This window comes from Pleurodeles waltl, chromosome 2_2 (genome assembly GCF_031143425.1).
Source record: "Pleurodeles waltl isolate 20211129_DDA chromosome 2_2, aPleWal1.hap1.20221129, whole genome shotgun sequence".
Lineage (NCBI taxonomy): Eukaryota > Metazoa > Chordata > Amphibia > Caudata > Salamandridae > Pleurodeles > Pleurodeles waltl.
In genome coordinates, this window is record NC_090439.1 from 1,061,688,625 (window position 1) to 1,061,711,360 (window position 22,736).

Genomic DNA, 22,736 nt, shown 5'->3' on the forward strand with positions numbered 1-22,736 from the left:
GGGCAGCTCCGCCGACACCGCAACGCCAACAGAACACCGCCACAGCGAATCACAGGTCGTGATTCGCTGGGCGGTGTTCTGTTGGCGTGGCGGTGGAGGTGGAGCTACCTCCACTTCCCCGCCTGCCGCCAGTCAGAATGGCCCATGCGGAAGACCGCCAGCACTGGCGGTCTTCCGTACGGCGGTCCCTCAGCGGTCTATTGAAAAGACCGCTGAGGTCGGAATGACCCCCTAAGTGTCTAAAGGAAGTTAATTTTAAACCCTCTCTAATGGTAAAGTCAGATTTTAAGTAAGTACACTGAAAATGACACTTTTAGAAAGTTGCAATTTACTTGTCCTAAAGATTTGGTGCGTCTTTCTGGGTCCCATGAATAGGTGAAGCAAGCAGTTGGACTCTTTGTTCTGCTCTCAGTCAGCAGGAGAAAGCGAACAGATGTTGGCAGGATGGGCCATCTCTGACTTGATGAGGGGGAGGAGCTGTCACTTACCACACTTGAACATCACAAAGCCTCTGCTCAACACACTCACAAAGGATTTTGACACTGGTAGTTTGAGACTAGTGCCAGGGCAGGGAGGCAGGAATCTCTGTAGGTAGACACCTCCAAAACATTCTCCTACTTCAAAGAGGGCACCAGATATAAATAATGGACCCTCAGGCCCAACTCTTCAGTACACCTTTAAACCCGTGGAAGGCTCCTAAAACACGGATATGTTGCTCTGTAAGAGGGACTGCTACTCTATTATCCTACTGCTATTCCATCTGAGTGAGAAGGACTAGACCGGCATATTGATCTCAGGACTACCAGAGTGATAGTTTTGGATTCCTCTCCCAATTTCTTGTAGATAGCTATCATAAGGTCCTGATGAACTGCCACAGATCATCTTTGACTCTGTTTATGGCAAGAAAGATGCTGACACATTTCTAGCTCCACCTTTTTAAGTTAATAAGAAGGAACATTATTTTCTGTCTAGTTTCATTCAGACTTTAATGTTGACAAGAACCACCATTACAGTAAAGTAGGGATAAGGTGGCCACTAGTCAACTTTAGCATTCCACTCACATTTCCTCCAATCTACACTTACAGAACCCTCGCTATAGGTTTGCTACTGCAAATCATTAGAAACGATCTCTGGCAAAGAGGCTCCTCGAGTGGCCTGTTGGGCATTTTCTATGAATCTGAATTGCACTTGGTAATGAGTGATGGCATAACATCCATTGGAAGTATATGCAATATCACATCTCATCTCAGCGTCCTCTAGTTTGATGTATGGACATACTTGAATATACATATTAAATCACATGGATAAAGGACAATGGCAATTCTTTTAAGTCATAATAAATGTTTGTAGACATTACATAAACCTTTTTTGAAGGCAAATCGAAAACATATGTCATTACTTACATCCTGTCCTGGTGGGCCTTGGGGACCTGGAATACCGGACAGTCCTCTTTGTCCCTTGAAGGGAAGCAGAAAGAATTAGCCATTCAAATGTGGGAAATTACTAGAATATGAAAAGATTAAATTTCCAATCCAATTCATAAATGTTTCTGGGTGTAGGAGATCAAAGGGGAATGTAAGTTAAATATGATATGTGTACGTTTGATGAACAGCCATAAAATCATTCACATTTTACACCTTTCATTATTAAGATATCCATTAGTCAATCTTTCTCTACTAGCTCTTCTCCAAGAGTGTGGTACTATCCACGATGCTGTTATCCAAGGATACATCAGTATTTATATCTGCTTTTCATTAAGAGAGAAATACTGTCTGTATCCGCACCTTTCCATGAATACAACACTATTTATGTCTATTCTTCATCAATGTTACGACAATAACAAGAAATGCTCTTAACTAAATGTACAACACTATCTATATCTACTCTTTAACAAAGGGGCAGCAATCTCTGTACCTACTCTTCACCAAAGATGTAACACGTTCTGAATCTTCTCTTCTCCAAAGATACAACACTCCCTAAGTCTGCTTTAATTCAATAGTACCACACTTACTATGCCTGCTTTTCACCAATTGTGCAGTACTAGCTGTGTACGTTATCCTCCAAGGAAGCAATTGTATCTACATTTGCCTTTCTCCATGGGTGAAACACAATCCATCAAAATGAGCATCAGAAGAATGATCACTGAGGATGGTCTCACTAGTCACTTACTGGTAGTCCACTTTCTCCAGGTGGTCCAACAGGGCCCTAAAAAAGGACAAACAAATATAGAACCAGTAGGTATTAGCTCAATCATTTCAGAAATGCAAAAATGTCAGTCCTTAGTTGTAAATCATTTACATTAAGAAATAGGTAAAAATTATGCAGCATTATACATAGGAGAAATAGATAATGATACATACATTTGGATTATACAGTATTAGTTCAAAACATGACTTTCTACTGGTTATTAACCATTACAATGCTTTTGTGATTTCATGGTGGGTGTAAATTGTGTAATTTGCTGCAGCATGATTATACAAAATTACAACAAAATTATGCAAGATTACACAACTCTATTTTATTAGTGCAACACTCTTGCTGCTGTTCGCAGCTGCTGAATTTGTTGTTCCTGTGGTCCTGTGGTAGGATTGTTGTACCAAATGACTCATTAAACCCAAACCAACATAATCTCTTGATTTTTAGTAATTTCACATCAAAAGAGTAACACAAAATTACTAAAACTGCTTCAATTACTTCTGGATAATTAAAATTTCTCACGGGCCCAGAGCATAAGTTTCACTCACACTCACAGCTTCATATCACCTTTTGAACCTTATACAGTAAAAATATGCAAAGTAAATTGGAGGCTGGGAGCCAATAATGTGCAAACTTTACCTTTTAAATATTGAGGCCCAACTTTGCTGAAAGTGTATTGGATAGCTGATCTGTGTAATGGAGCTAAGTGTTTCAACTCCTATGATATACTGGAATGCCTTCAGACCCCCTTTTTAATGCTGTGGTAAAGGGGACACTGTTCCAACAGAGATGATGTGTGATGTCATTGATCATTCCATAGCATGACCTGTGCAACCTCATGTAATCCAGTCTAACAGTCTACCCCTAACATGTTCAAAATCTCTAGAATATTGATATGTAATTTAAAGAAACCAATGAGAACAAAATATCATTCTTTAATTCACTTGAGGTGATCCCACTGGAACAAATAACATTTTATATTTGAGATGCATGGTTTCGTCCCCAACTACCAAAAGCCCCTTGTCACTTGATTGTCTGAAAACCGAGATCAAGGTACACTACACCAAAACCATTGTGCAAATGTAAGTGGAAGAAACACATGACAGTAAGCCTTGCACGCAGGACCCTGAGATAACCAGAATCAAAACTGCAATCTTAACTTCTATAGGAACATCTTCAGATCCAGACCTCCCTTTTAAGGGAAGGATCTACTTGTAGGTCACATTGTTTTCGGAAAATGACCATGCAGTCCTAGAGAACAGGTTCTGGTATCCTACATGCACACAGCTTCTGTAACAATGTGGTATTACCATTAGTTTCCAGAGGTGTGAGAGCTCAGATCCTACCCAGGGTTCACATGCAAGAATTCAAGAACAGCAATGGTGAGTCTCAAAGTTATCCTCCATATATTTTGTAGTACTTTGAGACCAGACTCTATTGGTACATACATACTTACCTCAGCCTTTATGTGCTCCTGTTTATAAGGATAATAAACATCTCATGTGCACATCTCATGCAAGCAATAAAGCACAAAGGAGCTCAGATCTTCTGCTATGTACATGAGGATCTAATGGTTTCCAAAAAGAATACATACTAAATATGATAAAGGCATTTGAAATGGCAGTTCTCATGGCTCAATGGAGGGGACTTAAGATGCATATTGCATAAAGCCTCCATTATTGTTGCCATTGTTTTTGCTCTGGTAAGATGTGTACTTTATGCCTGCAGACAAGAGCATCAAAGAATACATCATAGTAGTTAAATAAAAGTCAACATATTCCTCTTAGTAGTGGATAACTGCCTGAAATGTGAAAGTAATACATAATCTTTGGTACACATTCAGCAAGATAATGTTTCCGAATCATTATTCTATAAGAGGTTATTAAATATCAGAACATAATTCTATCAGACTCAAATACATAAGACCATTGGTCCTTGGCTTCCTTGGTTTTCCTGATAATGAAAAGCTAATTATATTCTGAGGAACATACTTGGGGAACTACCCAGGACACTTCACAACTATTGGCCTTGCTCAAGAAGACTATAGGCCCTATTTAGAGTTTAGAGGATGGCATACTCTGTCACAAAGGTTGTGGTGGTCCCATTTTCTTTATTAGAAATGCTTCGTAGTCCATGGCACTCAAAAAACGGTACAGGGGATATCTGCAAAGTTTTGACGTGATATGCTGGCAGCGAATATTCTGGATACAAACTATATTCTGGTAGTACATCCAAGAAAGATGACACCACCTGGGGAAGGGCTTTATACAACTCTGAGGAATACTATCTTCCCAAAACCATTGGAGGGTAACTCCAGAAACTTATGATTGGATTCATGCAGATGGACTGACTTTGCTTACAATGTATTGCAAGCCCAAAAATCACATCTATGGCAGCTCTGAGCCACATTTGTGATGCTGAAGGTCTCCATAAGGGACTATCATTTTTGTCACTTTGATAATGCATTTTCATTTTGTATTATAAATGCATTAGTACATTTAAGTTGTTCATCTTTTAAACTGTATTTCAGTTAATTGGGTTGTTGCATAACATATGTTATGGATAATTTCCTGAAGGTTATTGTTGCTGCTAAAAGAAAGATTCCATAGTTTTAAGCCAAACAATTATATGTTCTGAAGTTGTGAATAACAAATATTAAAAATGTCTTATCCACAATATAGACAACAACAATATTGTGAAGGTATGTATGCATAGGTAAGTATAAATATACTGTTATTAACTGCACATCCATGTACATTGACAATATATGTATATATATATATATCATTAGGTCACATGGGTCACCCTAGTCACATCTTGCATATCATAATGGTATACTAAAATGGTGGCCGTATGACTTGACAACATACCTAATGCTTCTTCACAGTTTGTGTCTATAGTACTACATGAAGCACATTTGCTGTTTTTTTCTTCCTACATGTATTTCAATGCACCCAGAATCATTGTTTGTAAAAGGGTGGTTTGAGTAGAATGAGGATATGTCTGGCCTATTTGGTAGAGACACGAACAGCTCCTTTGGTTTATTCTCTGTACATTAACTTGAAAGAAAAACTGTTAGTTTCTATCTTGTAACTCCATCTCCTCTGGAGCTCTATATTAATTTATCCTGTTTAGATTACCCAATGTTTTATGATAATGAGGCCTATCTGCTCCATGTGGAATGCCAGCTGTGTAGCTATGGCCTTGTCCAGCTCTGCTGTACCATTAAAGTGGTACTGTATTACGCATGTATGACTCATTAGGAGCTGAGATTCTATCTGGGCACAAAGAGAGACTTTCATGGTCTTACTCAATCCATTCAGAAATGTTCAATCTTCCATTTCATCTTGCAGAAAAGGCCTAATAACATGAATCAATTTGTGAAGTAAATGCATTTTTTGAACTCCGGATCAGATTAGGTAGTAACTGCTACCACACACCACAAAAGCAAAACTAATCATCCCTCTGTTGACGAAGAAACTTAGAGCTACAGTATTTTGTAGGAATATGAACTCCTGCCTAGACCATTGCTATGCGTTTTAATCAGGCCTTCTGCGGTTCCTGCTGTGCTGACTTCGACAAGCACACAGTGTCTATCAGAGCCATCACAGGTCTTAGGAAAGTCACCGCCAGCATCCGTTTTAATATTTCATGTCTCGCTTTTCAACATTTTCACCACAATTTGTAGCTTGCAGAACAAAGACAAGGCCTTATTAGTTCTCTTAAGTTTTGCCTTTCTTCCCGGGGCAGTGGAGCTTTCTCTGAGCAAACCCAATCTATCTGGAATTCTCTCCCTTTGATTACTAAGCTTTAACTTTCACTTGTATCTTCGGACAGAAAACCAAAGCTTAGCTTGTTATGATAAGCACGACTAACAAGATCAGTGACAAGAGATCCAAGGGGGCTCGGCAAACTATACAAGGGCGGTTTGCTTTTGTTGCAGAGCTTTGTTAATTGTGACTGTGGGAAGGAAGATGTGCGATTGTGAAGTGATTACAACTTAATACGTTCCTTTTTTATTAAACTAATGGATTGCATCCAATTCTTCCTCAGGCGAGGGTTCGGTGCAAACATGAATAACCAAACGACTTCTGAACCAACTGGGTAATTTAAAGTAATTAATTGTTGCCAATTTAATCAGTTGTAGAAAATAGACTTTCGTGTGAGTTTTTCAAATTAGTAAGCTTCTGGAATTATCGTCTCGTTCATCCTATATATTTAATTCCAAAGATAACTTTGCATTTCTCCAAGACATTACATTTAAGGTGACTTTATCAATAATTCTATTCAAATGTTGGCCTTCCTTCCTCTATGACACTTTTAAGTAGCTAAACACCGAATAAATACTGGTTCTAGTCATTGATCTCAATGAGCTATGCACTTCATGATAAATCCTGATTGTCATTGTCCTGTGTTGTAAGACTATATGAATTTGTCAACTTATCAAAGTTGGTGTGGCCAGCATGATTTATTTTGGGCATAGTCACTCAAGTGATTTACAAGCGAGCAGCAGGGTGTTCCCTACACACCTAGGTGAGGGCCTAATGTACAAAGGTCTGTTGCGGTCATAAAGCCCGCAATTCACAAACATTGTTTGCAACCACCAAACAGCATTTTAAAACGTATCAAAGCCATTTTATGAGTCGAGGGCTTCTGTAATAAATTACGAACCCAGTGCTTAATTTGTGCTTGTTGTTTCCTTATGTTTGAGGGCCGGCACCTATTTTTCTGCCGCAAGCATTTACTGCAAAAAAAAGGCACATATGGGAAAGACGGAGGAAGAGGAAAACGAAAAAGCGTCACAATGGGAGAAAGTAGAAAGCTGCGAGAGTGAACAGAAAGGGCAGGGAGTGGCTATTAATGGATTGAAGAGGCCCGAGATGGCTTCAGGATTACACTGGCTCAGTAATCCCTGCTCGCACATTTAATTCCAGCAGCCACGGTTTTAAAGAGGAGGGCTTTGGGCACCGGCACGTTTTATTGACAAATTAAACACTGTAAGAACCACAAGTAGGAGGAAGCCTGAAGGAGGCATACTCCTCTGTTTTGGATTTGCAATGGAATGTATCAATGGTTTGAGAAATCAATTGCAATCGCAAATCATTTATCGGTTACAGTTGCTGACTTTGGGTGTAACTAAGAACAAAGTTTATGTTTTCCCAATGGGACAGATTCCCCATTGGGGATCTTGTTCGTAGCTGTGGAGGGAAGAGGCAGAGGATCAGGGGAGTACTGCCTGCTCCCACAAAGTTTTCCCAAAGTGAAATAATTTATTTTTAAAAGCCGCACCTGTGCCTTTGTCATACATGGACTGTTTTTTTTTTATTTTGAATGTTTACCATTTGAGAATGTAAATGCGAGGATGGAGGTCTCCTCTCTCACTTACAATATATATCCTTGCATTTCCAGCCAATCACGTGGGATTGTAAATTGTGGCCTGCCTAGATAATAGCCATTAGTTAGGTTATTTTACAACCCCTTGCAAATAAACTATTTACCCTGAAACCTTTTAGTATATAAGTCACTTTGCAAATTGCACACATTCTGAAACAGTTGGTGGTAGATTTATTGAGTCTTTGCGCCATTCCAATGCCACATTAGCATCATTCTATTGACGATAATGTGGCGTTGGATGGGAAAAACGCTGCGCCACATTTACGAAGTGGCGGAATGCATGCATGCATTCCGGCGATAGAGGGGCCGAAAAAATGGCGCAAAGAAATCTATAAGATTACTTTGGGCCACTGTTATTGGCATTTTTTAACGCCTGCTAAGTGCAGCTGTTAAAAAGAGGCTCCCATTGATTAGAATAGGCCTCTGGGTGCTTTGCAGGATTAGCGTCATCATTTTTGGATGGTAGTCCCGCAAAGCGCCGGACTAGCGTAAAAAATTATGACGCTAGTCACCCTAACTACCACCATGGTGCGACATATTATAAATAGGGCGCTACAATGGTGGCATTAGGGGGGTGCTAAATGGTGCAAGAAAAGTGGCTCTGCACTAGGCGCAGCACAACTTTTCATAAATATGCCCCTCTGTGTGCAAATAGCATAACCCAGTTTGGTGAGTGTGAATAGTGCATTAGGCTGTAAATTGATTTAGTCAACGATTAGTACATTCATTGCAATACATGCCCAATCTGTGTGACCAACCAAGGACTCCATGTCAGACTTAAGTCCCTTTCAGTGCGTATTGAGGAGCTGATACCCGGTGCTACAGCCTTGGCAATGCAGACAACAGGATCCTTATTAGACGCCTTGAGATAGTCAATTCAAGTCATCCTTGAGAGACGTTCTGTGTCACACGGTGCCACGGCCAGCCTTTAGATGGAGACGTAAATCAAGAGGCAACAGGGTGAAAAACAAACTTTAGCTGCAGATAACCTGCTGGGCAATCAGCATTTAAGCAACCAGGGAGAAACCAAACCTCATGATGGGATCATTAATGAAGGATTAGGTGAGAGTGATGTATTGCAGCAACCACTGCAGTGAAAGCTAGAGTAACAAACCCGAGGAGGTTTCTGGTAGTGTCATTTATCAAACCCCGACAATGTGTAATTATCCTCATGCATCAGTGTGCTCGGAGTACAGTACGAGGAAGCACTGATAGTCTAGAGGAGGCCAAGAGGCTCTTCAGATGGCAATCTGTGGCTATTCTTGGAGCCCTCTTGGGTGTGTCAAGTAGGGATATTAGATTCGGAGGACCTGCTTTTGTGGGAAGGAGTACACATTAAGAAAGTGCTTGTTTGAAAAGAATACTCCCTCTTTACGTAACTTAATAAAATTGTCAATTTAAAGTGAATAGTAACATGTACTTTTCATGTTATTATTAGACTATGAGCAATTCTGGAGGTTTATTGCTTAAGTTCTCACCATATTAAGATTAGAAGAGTAGGAATAATATACAAACACGTTATTAAGTGTCATTTTACTGCGCCTGGTAAATACTGATTCCACATGGTGCAGTATTTACCGTTTAGGGAATGATTGCATTTTTCCGAGTTCTGCACCTCAGAATGGGGATAAGAAGGAAACAAGTCAAATCTTTCCTCGTTCTGAAGCGTGAAATGCACCGGTGGAAATCAAATGGGAAGAACCCGCAGAGAACGATAAGTTTGTGCATCTTGGAATCCTGATTTGGGTGAAAACTGTTTGAAGTGTGAAACACACAGGTTAAAATCGAATGGGGGAAAGCCACAGACTTATAATTTTGAGCTTCCTAAAAACGTGAATCTCAAATTTGTAAAAATTGATCAAAGTAATAGATCGAGTGTACAGTGACATTCAACATACAAGGATTGCATTCTGTTAGGATCACATCAGTTAGTATAGGTTTTAGATGAAGTAATGTAAGTGATTTCTTCTCATTATTTCAAATTCTTTGATGTAAACAAACCTGAACTCACACTAGATGAAGTATTAATTTCTTTAAAGAGTGCGAATGGATTTATCTGCAATACTTACCGGTGGTCCTGCAACTCCAGTTCCTTTTGGGCCTTGGTCTCCAAGTTGCCCGGGGAGACCAGGAGACCCTCTGTCCCCCTTCAAAGACAAAACAATCACAATTAAGGTCGGAAAAGAGGTGCAAAGTACAAGGACTTACAAAGAAAATCAAATGGTGTTTTTTCAACATGTCGAAAATACAGTTAAATGCTTTTCCCGTTCAGAACGGATCCATGTAGAGCAGACATGTTTTTAGGATAACTTGGCCATATTCAGCTCACAAGTGCGGCATGATATTTCGCTGAGGCACAGCGGCACAGTTGCAGCATCTTTAGTGTTCAGTATTAGTTACTGAAAATATGCACTTCCACTGCTGTCACTGGAACTATGACATTCTGCACAGGGGTTTCTGCATGTTTATGAATTGACGTCATTTGCCACTTGCTGCATAGTTACAGATTTAATAAAAATGTGTTTTAACTCAAGTGGATCAAAAGTTACTATAGAATGTCACACAGTATAGCACGATCGTCACTTGCTGCTGATTGGGGTGGCAGATTTCAATAGCCAGGGGTCACAGCTCTGACCCAGCTCACTGAGGGGCAGATTTAACAAAAGTGGTGCTGTGCCCACTGCAGCGCCACTTTTTTGCGCCCGTTAGGGCCCCCAACGCCACCATGTGCGCGCAGTAGTTAGGGAACTAGTAGCAAAGTTTTTATGTAAATTAGAAGCTTTGCAGATTAGCGTAAAAAATTGTGATGCTAATCCTGCAAATCCCATTCTGAATAATGGTGTGCCGTCTTTTAATGCCTGCTCTGAGCAGCCGTTAAAAGTGGCAAAAAAAATGGCACTTTTTTTGGCCCCACTAATGCCCCCTTTGCACATATTATGCATGGCTCATGCATAATGTAGCACAAAGGGTTACAAAGTGGCACAATGTATGCATTGCGCCACTTTGTAAATCTGGTGTGGCTTTTTGGCCATCTAAAGCCACATTAGCATAAAAAAATGATGCTAATGTGACGGTGCAAGGGGCTCTTAAATCTGCCCCTGAGTTTCTAAGCCATAGGGTTAAGCAAGTCATAGTGAGTGCTCTCATTCTGCTCCCCAGACCTGTGGTCTATTTTATCATCTGTCTTGTTTAAACTTTATGTTCTTCCACCAGCTAACTGTATCTTAACATTTTGACATCTGTGGACCCCCACTTTATCATTACTGGAACCGGGGTACCCCCACTGAATCATTTTTGGTATCCGGGGACCCCCTACTGAGTCATTACTGGAAGCCGGGGACCCGAGCCTAAACATTGTTGATGATTTGAACTGCAAAACAATACACAAAAAATACTGAAACAAGCATTCCATCAAAACCATATACACACAATAACACATTTGACTTAATTTGCAACAAATAACATTTAATTTCAATAGGAGGGTTGGAGCTTTTCTAAAGTCAAATGTAGCCACACATCATCCATACTATATTCTGTTTCATTCACCTGCAGTTTTCACATGAACTAATTTGAGGATGCTAATTTGGTTTTTAACCTTCAATTTCAAATTCCTAGACATTTACTGTAAAAATGTTCAATTGTACATTTAGCTAATTTATTTATATACACTTTATTAATCTGTTAATATTTATAAATTTTCTAAGCAGTCACGGATTTCTGTAGAGGCTTCATGGACCAGAGGTTATGAACCACTGCACTTGCTCTTCTGTTTGAATTATTTGGCTACAAATATTTTATGCATCCACATGACATTCAAATAATGATAAGGATTAACAATGACATAGAGTTTACATAGGTTTAGGGACCAGAATGTCCCCTGAATGGTAAACAAGTGCGCCCCCTTCCCTGAGTGCCCAGCTACTCACTCTCTAGTGTGTTTGTGTCAAGGCCTAGTCCTGTCTCTGGGAACGTGTGCTACAGAACCTGTTCTGTTACCTGGAGGAGCGCGCCAAGCGTGTGCTCCTGGTGGATAAAAGACCACTATCGATCCCTTGGGTGATTCACAGAAAGCAGTGGTGGAATGTACTGAGCTTCTCTGGATCAATAGTGTAATCAGGATTTTTTCTCAGTTTCAGGGAGAGAGCAGTTTACAGGGTCCTTTTATGATCCAACCCCTCATTTGTATGCTAATATTCCGTATAGGTGCTGAACATGTTTACATTCAGTGAGTGAGTAGCATGTGTATGGTAGCAGGATTCTGTGTGTGAGTAGAGTCTGAGTACTGAGACCAGTGGGATCCACTTTAGATCCCCCTGGTTTAACATAGCACAAAATGGAGGGTGGATTCAGCTCCCAAGACAATATGTGTATTGACTGGATTCCTGTAGCTGGACGGTAGCTCCTCTTAGAAATTCAGTGAGGTTGTTGTTGGCAAAAGGAAGCTGATTATTTTTTCCTAAGCACTGCTATTCAGTAGATGGTAGAGTGAGGGTTGGGACTGCAGTTTCTGTTGTTCAAGGCGGGAGAAGCTTCTAAGCAATGCCAGTCTTTTAGTCCGTCCCTGATTACTGCTTCAGGAAGGCTCATGCCAGCCAGCCACAATGATCTCACTATTCGTTGTGCCTTGTTTTGGATACTCTTGCTTGGAGCCAGCATTATTGCTACCTACTGTGTCAGTTATCACCTAGTACAAAGGCTGTGTCCGGGTAACAGCCAGAAAATGACATTTAAAGAGAATCCTCTCACTCCTGTGCTGATATCTTAGACATCGATCCACGTCCCTTGTCTGTAAAATGTGTATAAAAACGTGATCCTAAACTCCCCACTTGGCACCAGTTCCAATTTTGTCATGATCAAGGAAAGGAGGGCTCTTAATAGAACTCATAGAACTACCATATGACCAGGGCTTGTGTCTCTATGGCAGTCAGTCATCCAGAGGTGAGGGGGCATTACACTTTCTGCTGTAAGAGTTGAGGGTCTGCCCAGACCCTGCAAAATGGCTGCCTGATAAGATAGGGAAGGAGTGTGCCTGGCCCTGTAGGATGAGAGCCTGCCCAAAAGGAGAAGCTCAGTGAGGTTCTGGCACTGGGAATAAACTAGAGAGATCAAGGGACCTAAAGGGAGAAAAGCCAGGGAGACCTGTATACCCTGGAAGTTGAACTGAACATTGGTCTAAACATGCCACCAGAAATTATCAGTGGCCATCTCAATTTTCTGTCATTTTCATATTCTCAACAAATGGTGTATTTCATCACCTTCTCCAATTTGCTTATCATTTTAAATGAACTCATCTCAGCTACATTTGATCATTGCAATACTCTATACCTGGTATTCAGCACGCCAACATCTAATTGCACCGTCCCTGGTCTTAGCAGAGCTTCAGGCACTGACACTCTTTCTTTTACAAACTAAGCACTTGTTATAGCGTGCCTATAACATACACCCTTTGTTTACATGATATTAGTATGGGTTATAATAACAAACTAGCAAACTAATGCTGCCGCAGAATGTAGCACAGTATGCTATATAATTTAGTCAATGTTGTCACATAATTTTGCGCTCCCTTGCTACATACATCCAGTAACTCTGAAAGTATGTAAGAGGTAGCAAAGTAGTGACACACACAAAGGACAAGATTTATCAAACTTTCACGCAGTGCAATGCACCAAGCCCCGTAGTGCGCTGCACTGCGCAAAAGGGAAAAGGCAGGAATTTGGCATATTCTTGACCCTTTTGGCTGCCTAGCACTAATGCAGGCACCCTTGTGTCATAGTGCGAGGGTGTCTGCATTGCAGGCAGGATTGTTTTTGTGCAGGAAGGGACACCTTTTTTTCATAAAAAAGTAGAATGCAGCACATATAGAAGAAGGCGAAAACGAGGAGAAATAAAGATATTTCTCTTTGTTACACCTCCCCTGGGAGGCGTACCCCTGGGGAGGCATAGCATTTTGACGCATTCCCAGGTCTACCACTAATGGATAATCTGTAATCTGAGAATGCACCAAAATCCATGGATGGATGAGTGGGAACACCCATGCTCCACCCATCGAACACCTCCCTGGGGCAGAGTAACGCAAGGCAACAATTTGCGTTGCCTTGCTTTACTCTAGATTCATCAAGCATTCAGGGCCACACAAGGTGGCTTTGCGTGGCTTGATAAATCTGTTGCCCCTGCTTCCCCTTGTGTGGCGCAGGACGATGCAACACTATGATAAATATGCTCCAAAATGTATACGACCAGAGCAGAAATTAAAAAAAAAAGCAAAATGTTATGTTTTATTTATCTAAAATAAATTATATACATTTCAAAGTCCTGTTGTTACAAGGCAGGTACCAACTTGAATTTTAGGGCCCTGATTTAGAGTTTGGCGGATGGGTTACTCCGTCACACACGCGACAGATATTCCGTCCGCAGAATTATGATTTCCATAGGATATAATGGAACTGTGATATGGTGGACAGGATATCTGTCAAGTTTGTGGCAGAGTAACCCCAACCACTTAGTTTGCATGCATATGGCACTGGCACGTGACAACAAAAGAAATGCATTAATAAGGGAGATTTTAGTTCACATCATGCTTAGGACGTCTTCTAGCGTTGTGGTACTGTTAGTATGTGCAGATATTTCACAAGCACATTCTTTGCTAACCCTGATTAATTGTCATACTTTTAGTATGTGTTTTTGAATGCTTCATTGTACAGTTATTTATGGCGATTAGTACTCAAGATTAAGATATAGTTGAGAAGCAGAAACCACAACTGTTGACTGTAAATCGCTGAATGAGGTAAACGCAGCTTAAGCTGTGCACCTTTTTAAAATCTCTATTTTCGTTGTTGAAACTGTAGAAATAAATTCCATCCTAATAAGAATTACTTTGAGTGCGCAGACAAACCTTTCAGATGATTCTATTCCAAGGGCCCAGCACTCCTTCTTAATGAGCCATGTGAAATAATGAGTTTATAGGGCCTCTCAAGTGTCCAGCGAAATATACAGAAGGGTCTTACCCTTTAAACTGAACTAATGCTAAAATTAACAACATAACCCTAGTGCTGCATTCAACAATTAGCTAGAAAAAGCAAATCATCATTTTCACAAACAACACTTGTGTCCTTAGAATACAAAACAGGCTACTCAGAGTACCTGCTGTGTGAATCTAGGCCCATCAACCTCTTTAGCTGATATAAAAATTAGATTAGCATTGGGCTGTTCATTTAATAAATCATGGCATACAGAGAGTTATAGTCCTTGCTCATTGTGTGATGTGGTAGACCTACATTTGACACAGGGTTGCAAATATTGATTTGCAGTTTTAAATGTGAATTATTATACCTAAGATGCAAGGCCAGAAACGATATGCAGAGTGGATTGTATCTGTTCCTATAGATGATCACACTAGTGCCATGTATTACATTGGTATTGACAGTCTACTGCAATTTTTAGTGAAGAAGGAAAACTCTTACATGGAAATGAAGCCAGAATATAAGACACTTCAATTAAATATTCATCCGTCAGTCCATTTGACCTTCGACCGACCTCTTCACCCATTCTTGTCGGTCTGTGTGTCTGCATTGAAGACTAGGGCTTGTATAATGTTTAGTTTTGTCAAGTAATGTTAGAGGTCAATTTCCACTGTGGGGGAAGAATCTGCATGCATTTTGCCTAAGAACTTGAGGGCATGTGTCATGATTTTCTATATGCCTGGAGGATGTCTCAGTGAGTTGAACACTCAAAACAGACAACGTTTGTGTACTGTACGTCACAAGTTTGAATCCCAAGACTCCTTCTTCCTCCTGAGGTGGCAAATTGAGCACCTTAAATATGGTCATAGTAACATCTGTTACTTACACTGCATAGAAATGGTGGACATATGGTATACATCACTGGTTCCCAACCTGTTGGCTTTTATGGACCCCCACTTTATCAATACTGGAACCCAGGGACCCTCAATGAATCATTATTGGAATCCAGGGACCCCCACTGAGTCATTACTGAAAGCTGGGGACCTAATCTGATAATATTATTTAATTTTCTAAGCAGTCGCGGACCCCTGAGGAAGCTTTGCGGACCCCCAGAGGTTGGGAACCACTGGTATATATCTTTACAAGAAATGGTTTTATTATAAAAACGTAAACGTTTTATGAAGGATGCCAAGTCACAATAATGGTCTTTTCCTGAAGCTGATTCATATCTTATGCACTTGCATCAGGCAGCCTGAGTCAGCATAAAAAACCAAAATTAAGTATTTCTTCAGTCAACATTTACACCTGTTTTCATTTTCCAAACATCGACATTATTAGGTGGTCTACTTAACCAGGCAGGACTTGTGCAATTATTCTCCTTTCACCTGTTCACCTTTAAAGCATACTCGATTACATAAGAAAGTAAGGATTTATTCTTCAGGCAGAAACCACATGAATGCAACAAGAAACCTCTTACAATCAGACTCGGTCCCAGTCCCCCTTCATATCATAAAAGTGACTGGCAGATACCAAATCTGAATATTTCCTCACTATTCAGGTATATTCTGGGCCTACCTATCTAACCACAAAATGAAACATCAGAAATCTATATTGTTCAATTTTCCTCCTTCCAAGATATTTATCCCAGTCTACCTCAGCAACTGTCTGCACCCTTTCATCCCCCATCCAGTAAAGGACTGCAAACCACTCTCCCTGACAGTGTGAAACACTCTATGGTTACATGCCTTCCGAGAGTTGCAGTTTGCTCCTTACTTTCTGTAAAAGCGTCCACAGTTTTTTAAAGGTGTGCCCACATTATACATTATCACATACTTTAATATAATTAAATAAAAACATTCCAAAAGCTTCATTAAAAGATTATAAGTAGGATAAAATGTTGTATAGGTACATTATGGGGGTTTCAGAAATGTGGAAGGCTTTCAACATAATCTGAACTCTCTATATGACTCACTGCAGTTGAAATTCATTGAATTGCTTAACAACCTTCACGAATCACACAACAAACCCAACTGTGTGGTGTGCATGTATACACCTTTGCAGCACCCCCCCCCCTCCCAGTTTAATCTGTGGCCCAAAGTTTAGTCTCCGCGCACCTAAAAACCTCATTTCTAGACACACCACTGACATTGGTAATCAAGGGAAGATATTCTACTCGAAACAATGCAAGTTCAGCCATCCATTGTCAAGCCAAGGTCTTCAAATAAGGGTAGGAATCTGTATGGCAGACAGTAACCTCTGCTTTATGACCCTCCAAATATCAAGGGACTTTATCAGGCTAATAAATCAAAGGGCAGCAGATAGGATGTTCACTGACTTCCCTCCCTCTGCAACCTTTCACAGAACTACTCTATGTTCTCCCTTGCTGAATCAGAACTGCCTGGTGGAGTGGAGGACTTGGTTTCACACTTTGTGCAGGGTCTGGTTTCAGATGCCTTAGTCCTGTGGATCAGCAATCAGTGGTATATGAGGACGTGATGGTCCTCAATTCAGCCTCCTCAGCCCTCATTACAAAGAATCCTACCAGAGGAGTGACAGAAGATAGAAATTGTGGTCCCAGCCCAAGAATGGGAATTGGGGTATTTTACACATCTTCCCTAAAAGAAGGTATAAGGCAATCTCTTTTAATTGTACACCTGTAATTTGTCAACAGCATAATGCAGTCAGCCTGCTGTTTTGTACTTGTAGGGAGGGCTTGAATCATAGAGGTAGCTCTTCTGGGCCAAGATTGTATGATTCATAATAGCTTATGAGCTCACTGTATCTCCAGCATTGGTCTTTACGTTGGTCCTAAAGCCCTGAAGGAGCCCTGTAATACTGCCATTCTTATGCCATCATGACAGTATTGGTGTGCATACTGAGAAAACCTGGCTTTAGAGATTAGCATTTTCCTGTGTTGTGGAGTCTTCTTACCGTACCTCCTGCATGCCCTATATTCATGTAATCACCACTGAGTGGCAGTCATAGTGGATAGGAGTCAGACCATTCATTAACCACTAGGCTGTCCAGGTGTGATTTGGAGTCTGAGCAGTCATTCTCTGAGGAGGTCCATTCTTTTGCATCCAGCCACCTGGACTCTAGAGATGTACGTTAGGGGTGGGTGGAATGTTTAGTTAATTTGAAAATGGCAGATTTTGGAGTTCCAGGAAAAATCCACCAATCGCTGTGTGGTGGAGTTGTTTCTCACGAGGCTCCAGAAATGTGAGTGAGATTTGGCATCCCCTAGCACCATTTTCCAATGTGGTTGTCGTGGTGGGAGAGCTGCATTTTGAGTAAAATTCCTGCTGCTCGAGTAGATTTTCTACTTGAGCAGCAGTTGATCAACTTGAATGGCAGCATGCTCTTGTGCACACCATGGTGCCGTTTGCTGTGATTTATCAGTGCTTCTCACACTACTGTTGCTAAATTGCAGCTTGAGCAGCATAATATGCATATTTCCACCCCTTGACGCAAGTCCACTGAATCTCACAGAGTTTTTATGTAACTCTGTGGAATTCTGCGGAATGAAACTCTGCCAGTTCCACCCACACCTAATGTATGTTCGATGTTGTATTGCTTTTAGGGTCTGTCAATATTTACTCATTATGCTCTTGTGCCCACCCTTGGTGGGGCTATTTCTAAGACTGACCTCCTGCTATATTAATAAACTGACTTTCAGCCTCTTGGACAATATTTCAAAATTCCATTGCATTTCAGATCCATGTCGAGTTTTGTCATAATTAGCATGCTATTGTCCTAAAAGACATTTTTTTTTAAACCATTAACCTTTTGACTTATATAAATCCTGATTTACAGCTTCCCGAAAATCATTCTGAATTTAACTAGCATTCCAGATCCGTGTGGGTTAAGTTGCAGTCTATGGCCCTCATTCTGACCCTGGCGGTCTTTGACCGCCAGGGCGGAGGACCGCGGGAGCACCGCCGACAAGCCGGCGGTGCTCCAATGGGGATTCCGACCGCGGCGGTAAAGCCGCGGTCGGACCGGCACCACTGGCGGGGTCCCGCCAGTGTACCGCGGCCCCATTGAATCCTCCGCGGCGGCGCAGCTTTCTGCACCGCCGCGGGGATTCCGACCCCCCCTACCGCCATCCAGATCCCGGCGGTCGGACCGCCGAGATCCGGATGGCGGTAGGGGGGGTCGCGGGGCCCCTGGGGGCCCCTGCAGTGCCCATGCCACTGGCATGGGCATTGCAGGGGCCCCCGTAAGAGGGCCCCTACATGTATTTCACTGTCTGCTGCGCAGACAGTGAAATACGCGACGGGTGCAACTGCACCCGTCGCACAGCTTCCACTCCGCCGGCTCGATTCCGAGCCGGCTTCATCGTGGAAGCCTCTTTCCCGCTGGGCTGGCTGGCGGTCTGAAGGAGACCGCCCGCCAGCCCAGCGGGAAAGTCAGAATTACCGCCGCGGTCTTTCGACCGCGGAACGGTAACCTGACGGCGGGACTTTGGCGGGCGGCCTCCGCCGCCCGCCAAGGTCAGAATGAGGGCCTATATGTTTTAAATCCTCCCATCCCTAAAATTCCCTGCTCACTGCTTCATCTCCACCCTTGCAGGCCAAGGATGGGAAGAAAATAGCATGCTTGAGGCATATCATCACTATTAAGCTCTTGTAAGCCTCTGTTTCATCAGTCCAGCGTTGGTCATTTGTGCAGTGTTCCTCTTTGGCTGACCCATAGTTTCTCTTACTAGCCCTTGTTTGCAGAGATTTCTGACTCCTGAGCTATGTCTAAATCTGTTTTCTTTGAAGCAGAACTGATTCAGTGTGTCCTTGTTTCCTGAGCAAGCACTATTTTGTGCACCCTTGTTTCTTGAACATCTACTATTTTTTACTCATTTCCAAGTCCCTTCGTTCCTTCCCAGTTTCCAGCGTGCCACATTCTTATCCCTGCTTACTTAGTTACCAGTTTCTTAGTGTGATTTGTTTGCTTTCATTCCACCAGATTTTCATTTGTTTTTCCATCTTTTTTTGTTCTTCACTACTCCTCTTTAGTTCCTTGTCTGTTGTGTCTGTGTATTTACTATTTTAACTTTGCTATTACTGCCTTGAGTGGTCCTGTGGGATGATAAAGATTAGTGGGCAGAACTGACAGCCTAGATAGTGTTTCACATCACCTTTGTGTATTGTCTTCGTGCTACTTTTATATCACCACCAAATTTATAATCTCCACTGACCCACGTTTTTATATATATGCTAATTATGGATATTTGTAGTCAGTATATTTAACAGTAATTGTGAGTGAAGAACTTACTAAGATTCAGTTTTACTTTGTGACACTCTCAAGGTCTTTACCACATATTTGCTTTATAATTAATTGTTAGAAATGGGGTATTTGGTTGGCAGTCAGGTTACCCGCTGTCCAATCAAGGACCCTCACTCAAATCAGGGTAAGTCACTCACAATCCAAATTATCCTGTGCCCACCCTCTGGTAGCTTGGCACTGAGCAGTCAGGCTTACCTTAGAAGGCAAAGTGTAAAGTAGTTGTGCAATAACTCATGCAATAACACAGTATAGCAACACAAACATACACCACACAGTGTTCAGAACAATATATAATATCTGATAAGATGCAGGTCAAAACTATTAAAATGCAATATGTATATGTTGAGATATCACTGTAAAAGTGATATTAAGTGTCTTTAGTCTTTTAAAAACAATAAATGTCTCTTTCAAGCACAAAGTACCTGCTTCGCGTTCAAAATCTCCGCATAGAACCGCAGCGGGGAAGATGCGTGGAAAACAAGGGGGTGTGCATCGATTTCTCGGGCTGCACACAGTGATGCGTCATTTAGTTCTCACGCAGGGACGGCTGTGTGTCGATTTCTGGCGCTCAGTCGTGGATCCTCTTCAGGTTTCAGGGTTTTCGGATGCCCCAGGGACGATGCGTAGATTTCCAGCACTGACAGGACAAAGTCACAGGGGCTTCATCGATCTGGTGGGCGTTGTGTGGAAATTTCTACTGCACGGCAGGCGCTGCGTCGATTCCTCTCTGGAAGTCAGGCTGCGTAGTTCCAGCTTGGCTTTGCATGGATCCAGTGGGCCATGCTTTGAATTTCCGGTCATTACGCTGGCGCTGCATCGATTTTCTCATTGTGAAGTTGGGCTGTGTCGTTCCGGTTCGGCGTGCAGTGAATTTTTCACTGCGGTGCAGGCTGTGCATTGTTTCTGGCAGGCCGTGCGTCGATTTTCGCCGCACAAGGAGTCCTTCTTGTAGAGATGAAGTCTTTTTGGTCCTGAGACTTCAGGGAACAGGAGGCAAGCTCTATCCAAGCCCTTGGAGAGCACTTCTCACCACAGCCAGAGAGCAGCAAGGCAGCAGGCAACAACAAAGCAGCAGTCCTTCACAGGAAGCAGACAGGTGAGTCCTTCGGCAGCCAGGCAGTTCTTCTTGGCAGGATGCAAGTTCAGGGTCAGGTTCTCTTCTCTAGGAAGTGTCTGAGTTGGTAGGAGAAGAGGCCCTGTTTATATACCAAAATGTGCCTTTGAAATGGAGGAGACTTCAAAGAGTGGCTTAGAAGTGCACAAGGTCCCCTTTCAGTTCAATCCTGTCTGCCAGGTGTGGTAGTCCTTTGTGTGAGGGCAGGCTACAGTCCTTTGACATGTAAGTATCTGGCCCGCCACCCTCCCAGCCCAGGAAGACCCATTCAAAATGCAGATTTATGCAAGTGAGGCTGAGTATCCTGTGTTTGGTGTGTCTGAGTGAATGCACAAGGGAGCTGTCAACTAAACCCAGCCAGACATAGATTGTAAGGCACAGAAGGATTTAAGTGCAGAGAAATGATAACTTTCTAAAAGTGGCATTTCTAAAATAGTAATATTAAATCCAACTTCACCAGTCAGCAGGATTTTGGATCACCATTCTGGCCATACTAAATATTACTTTCCTACTCCTTTCAGAACAGCAGCTACCACTCAAACAGTATATGAGGGTAGCCCCAATGTTAGCCTATGAAGGGAGCTGGCCTCACAGCAGTGTAAAAAGGAATTTAGGAGTTTTACACTACCAGGACATGTAAACAACATAGGCACATGTCCTGCCTTTTGCCTACACAGCACCCTGCCCTAGGGGTTACCTAGGGCACACCTTAAGAGTGACTTATATGTAGAAAAAGAGGAGCTTTAAGCTTGGCAAGTACTTTTAAATGCCAAGTAGAATTGGCAGTGAAACTGCACACACTGGCCTTGCAATGGCAGGCCTGAGACAAGGTTAAGGAGCTACTTACGTGGGTGGCACAATCAGTGCTGCAGGCCCACTAGTAGCATTTAATCTACAGGCCCTGGGTACACATAGCACACTCTACTAGGGACTTATAAGTAAATTAAATAGTCCAATGGGGTATGATCCAATGTTACCATGCTTAAAAGGGAGAGAGCATATACACTTTAGCAATGGTTAGCAGTGGTAAAGTGCACAGAGTCTTAAAACCAGCAACAACAGTATCTAAAAAGTGGCGGCAGGCAGGCGGCAAAAAGTTAGGGGTGACCACTGTAAGGCTGTCAGGTCTAACATGAATGTTATTATAAGTGTGTCTTCGCATTATGGGTGTTAGTTATTTTTAATGCTTCATTGTCTCTGAGTGCCAGATCCATCTGAGTTTTTATTTTCCTCTTACCTTGAGCAGAGCTTCCCAACTGGATCCAATGTATTCTCAGACTCGCTGTGTGATCTTGGGCAGCTCTGTTACCACTATTCTCTTCACATTGTCTATTTACCCACCAGTCATTGCCAGTCACTTGACAGAGTAAACCATCTGAGGCTCAATGAGAAGTTCATTACCCAAAGTATATTTTTCCTTGCAGCTATCACATAAACAAATTGACTAGTGAATTAGGTGCTCATAAATGCTGATATCCAAATCCTTGTAGCTCTGTTCCAGCCTGGACCAGAGTACGTTATGAAGATGTTTTCTCTCCTTCAAACAAGTTAAATATTGTGCCTAGCTCATTTTCTAAAGACTGGATAAGGAAGTTCATCTATCACTATGTATACCTGTTACAGTAGCCCGATACCATCTACCTCCATCTTGACTATGTTGTTCAAGGCAGTCAAATCTAACAGTGTGGATGCCATATAAGAGGAAAAACTCTTACCTTTACTTTCTTAACCAACTACAGGCAGAGGGTGGGTGGAGTGAGAGGTGTAGGGGTTTTGCACCATGATTATGGCTG

The 22,736-nt window shown here is 41.9% G+C and overlaps 1 protein-coding gene across 1 annotated transcript in view; it reads right to left on the bottom strand.

Moving 5' to 3' along the window:
* Positions 1 to 22,736, bottom strand: part of COL22A1 (collagen type XXII alpha 1 chain) — a 900,581-nt gene that overhangs the window by 167,460 nt on the left and 710,385 nt on the right. The window contains exons 41-43 of the mRNA XM_069220797.1: positions 9,660 to 9,737; positions 2,170 to 2,205; positions 1,404 to 1,457 (exon numbers count right to left, since the gene is read on the bottom strand). Of these exons, the coding sequence (XP_069076898.1) occupies positions 1,404 to 1,457; positions 2,170 to 2,205; positions 9,660 to 9,737 (168 nt within the window). The remainder of the gene's footprint in view (positions 1 to 1,403; positions 1,458 to 2,169; positions 2,206 to 9,659; positions 9,738 to 22,736) is intronic.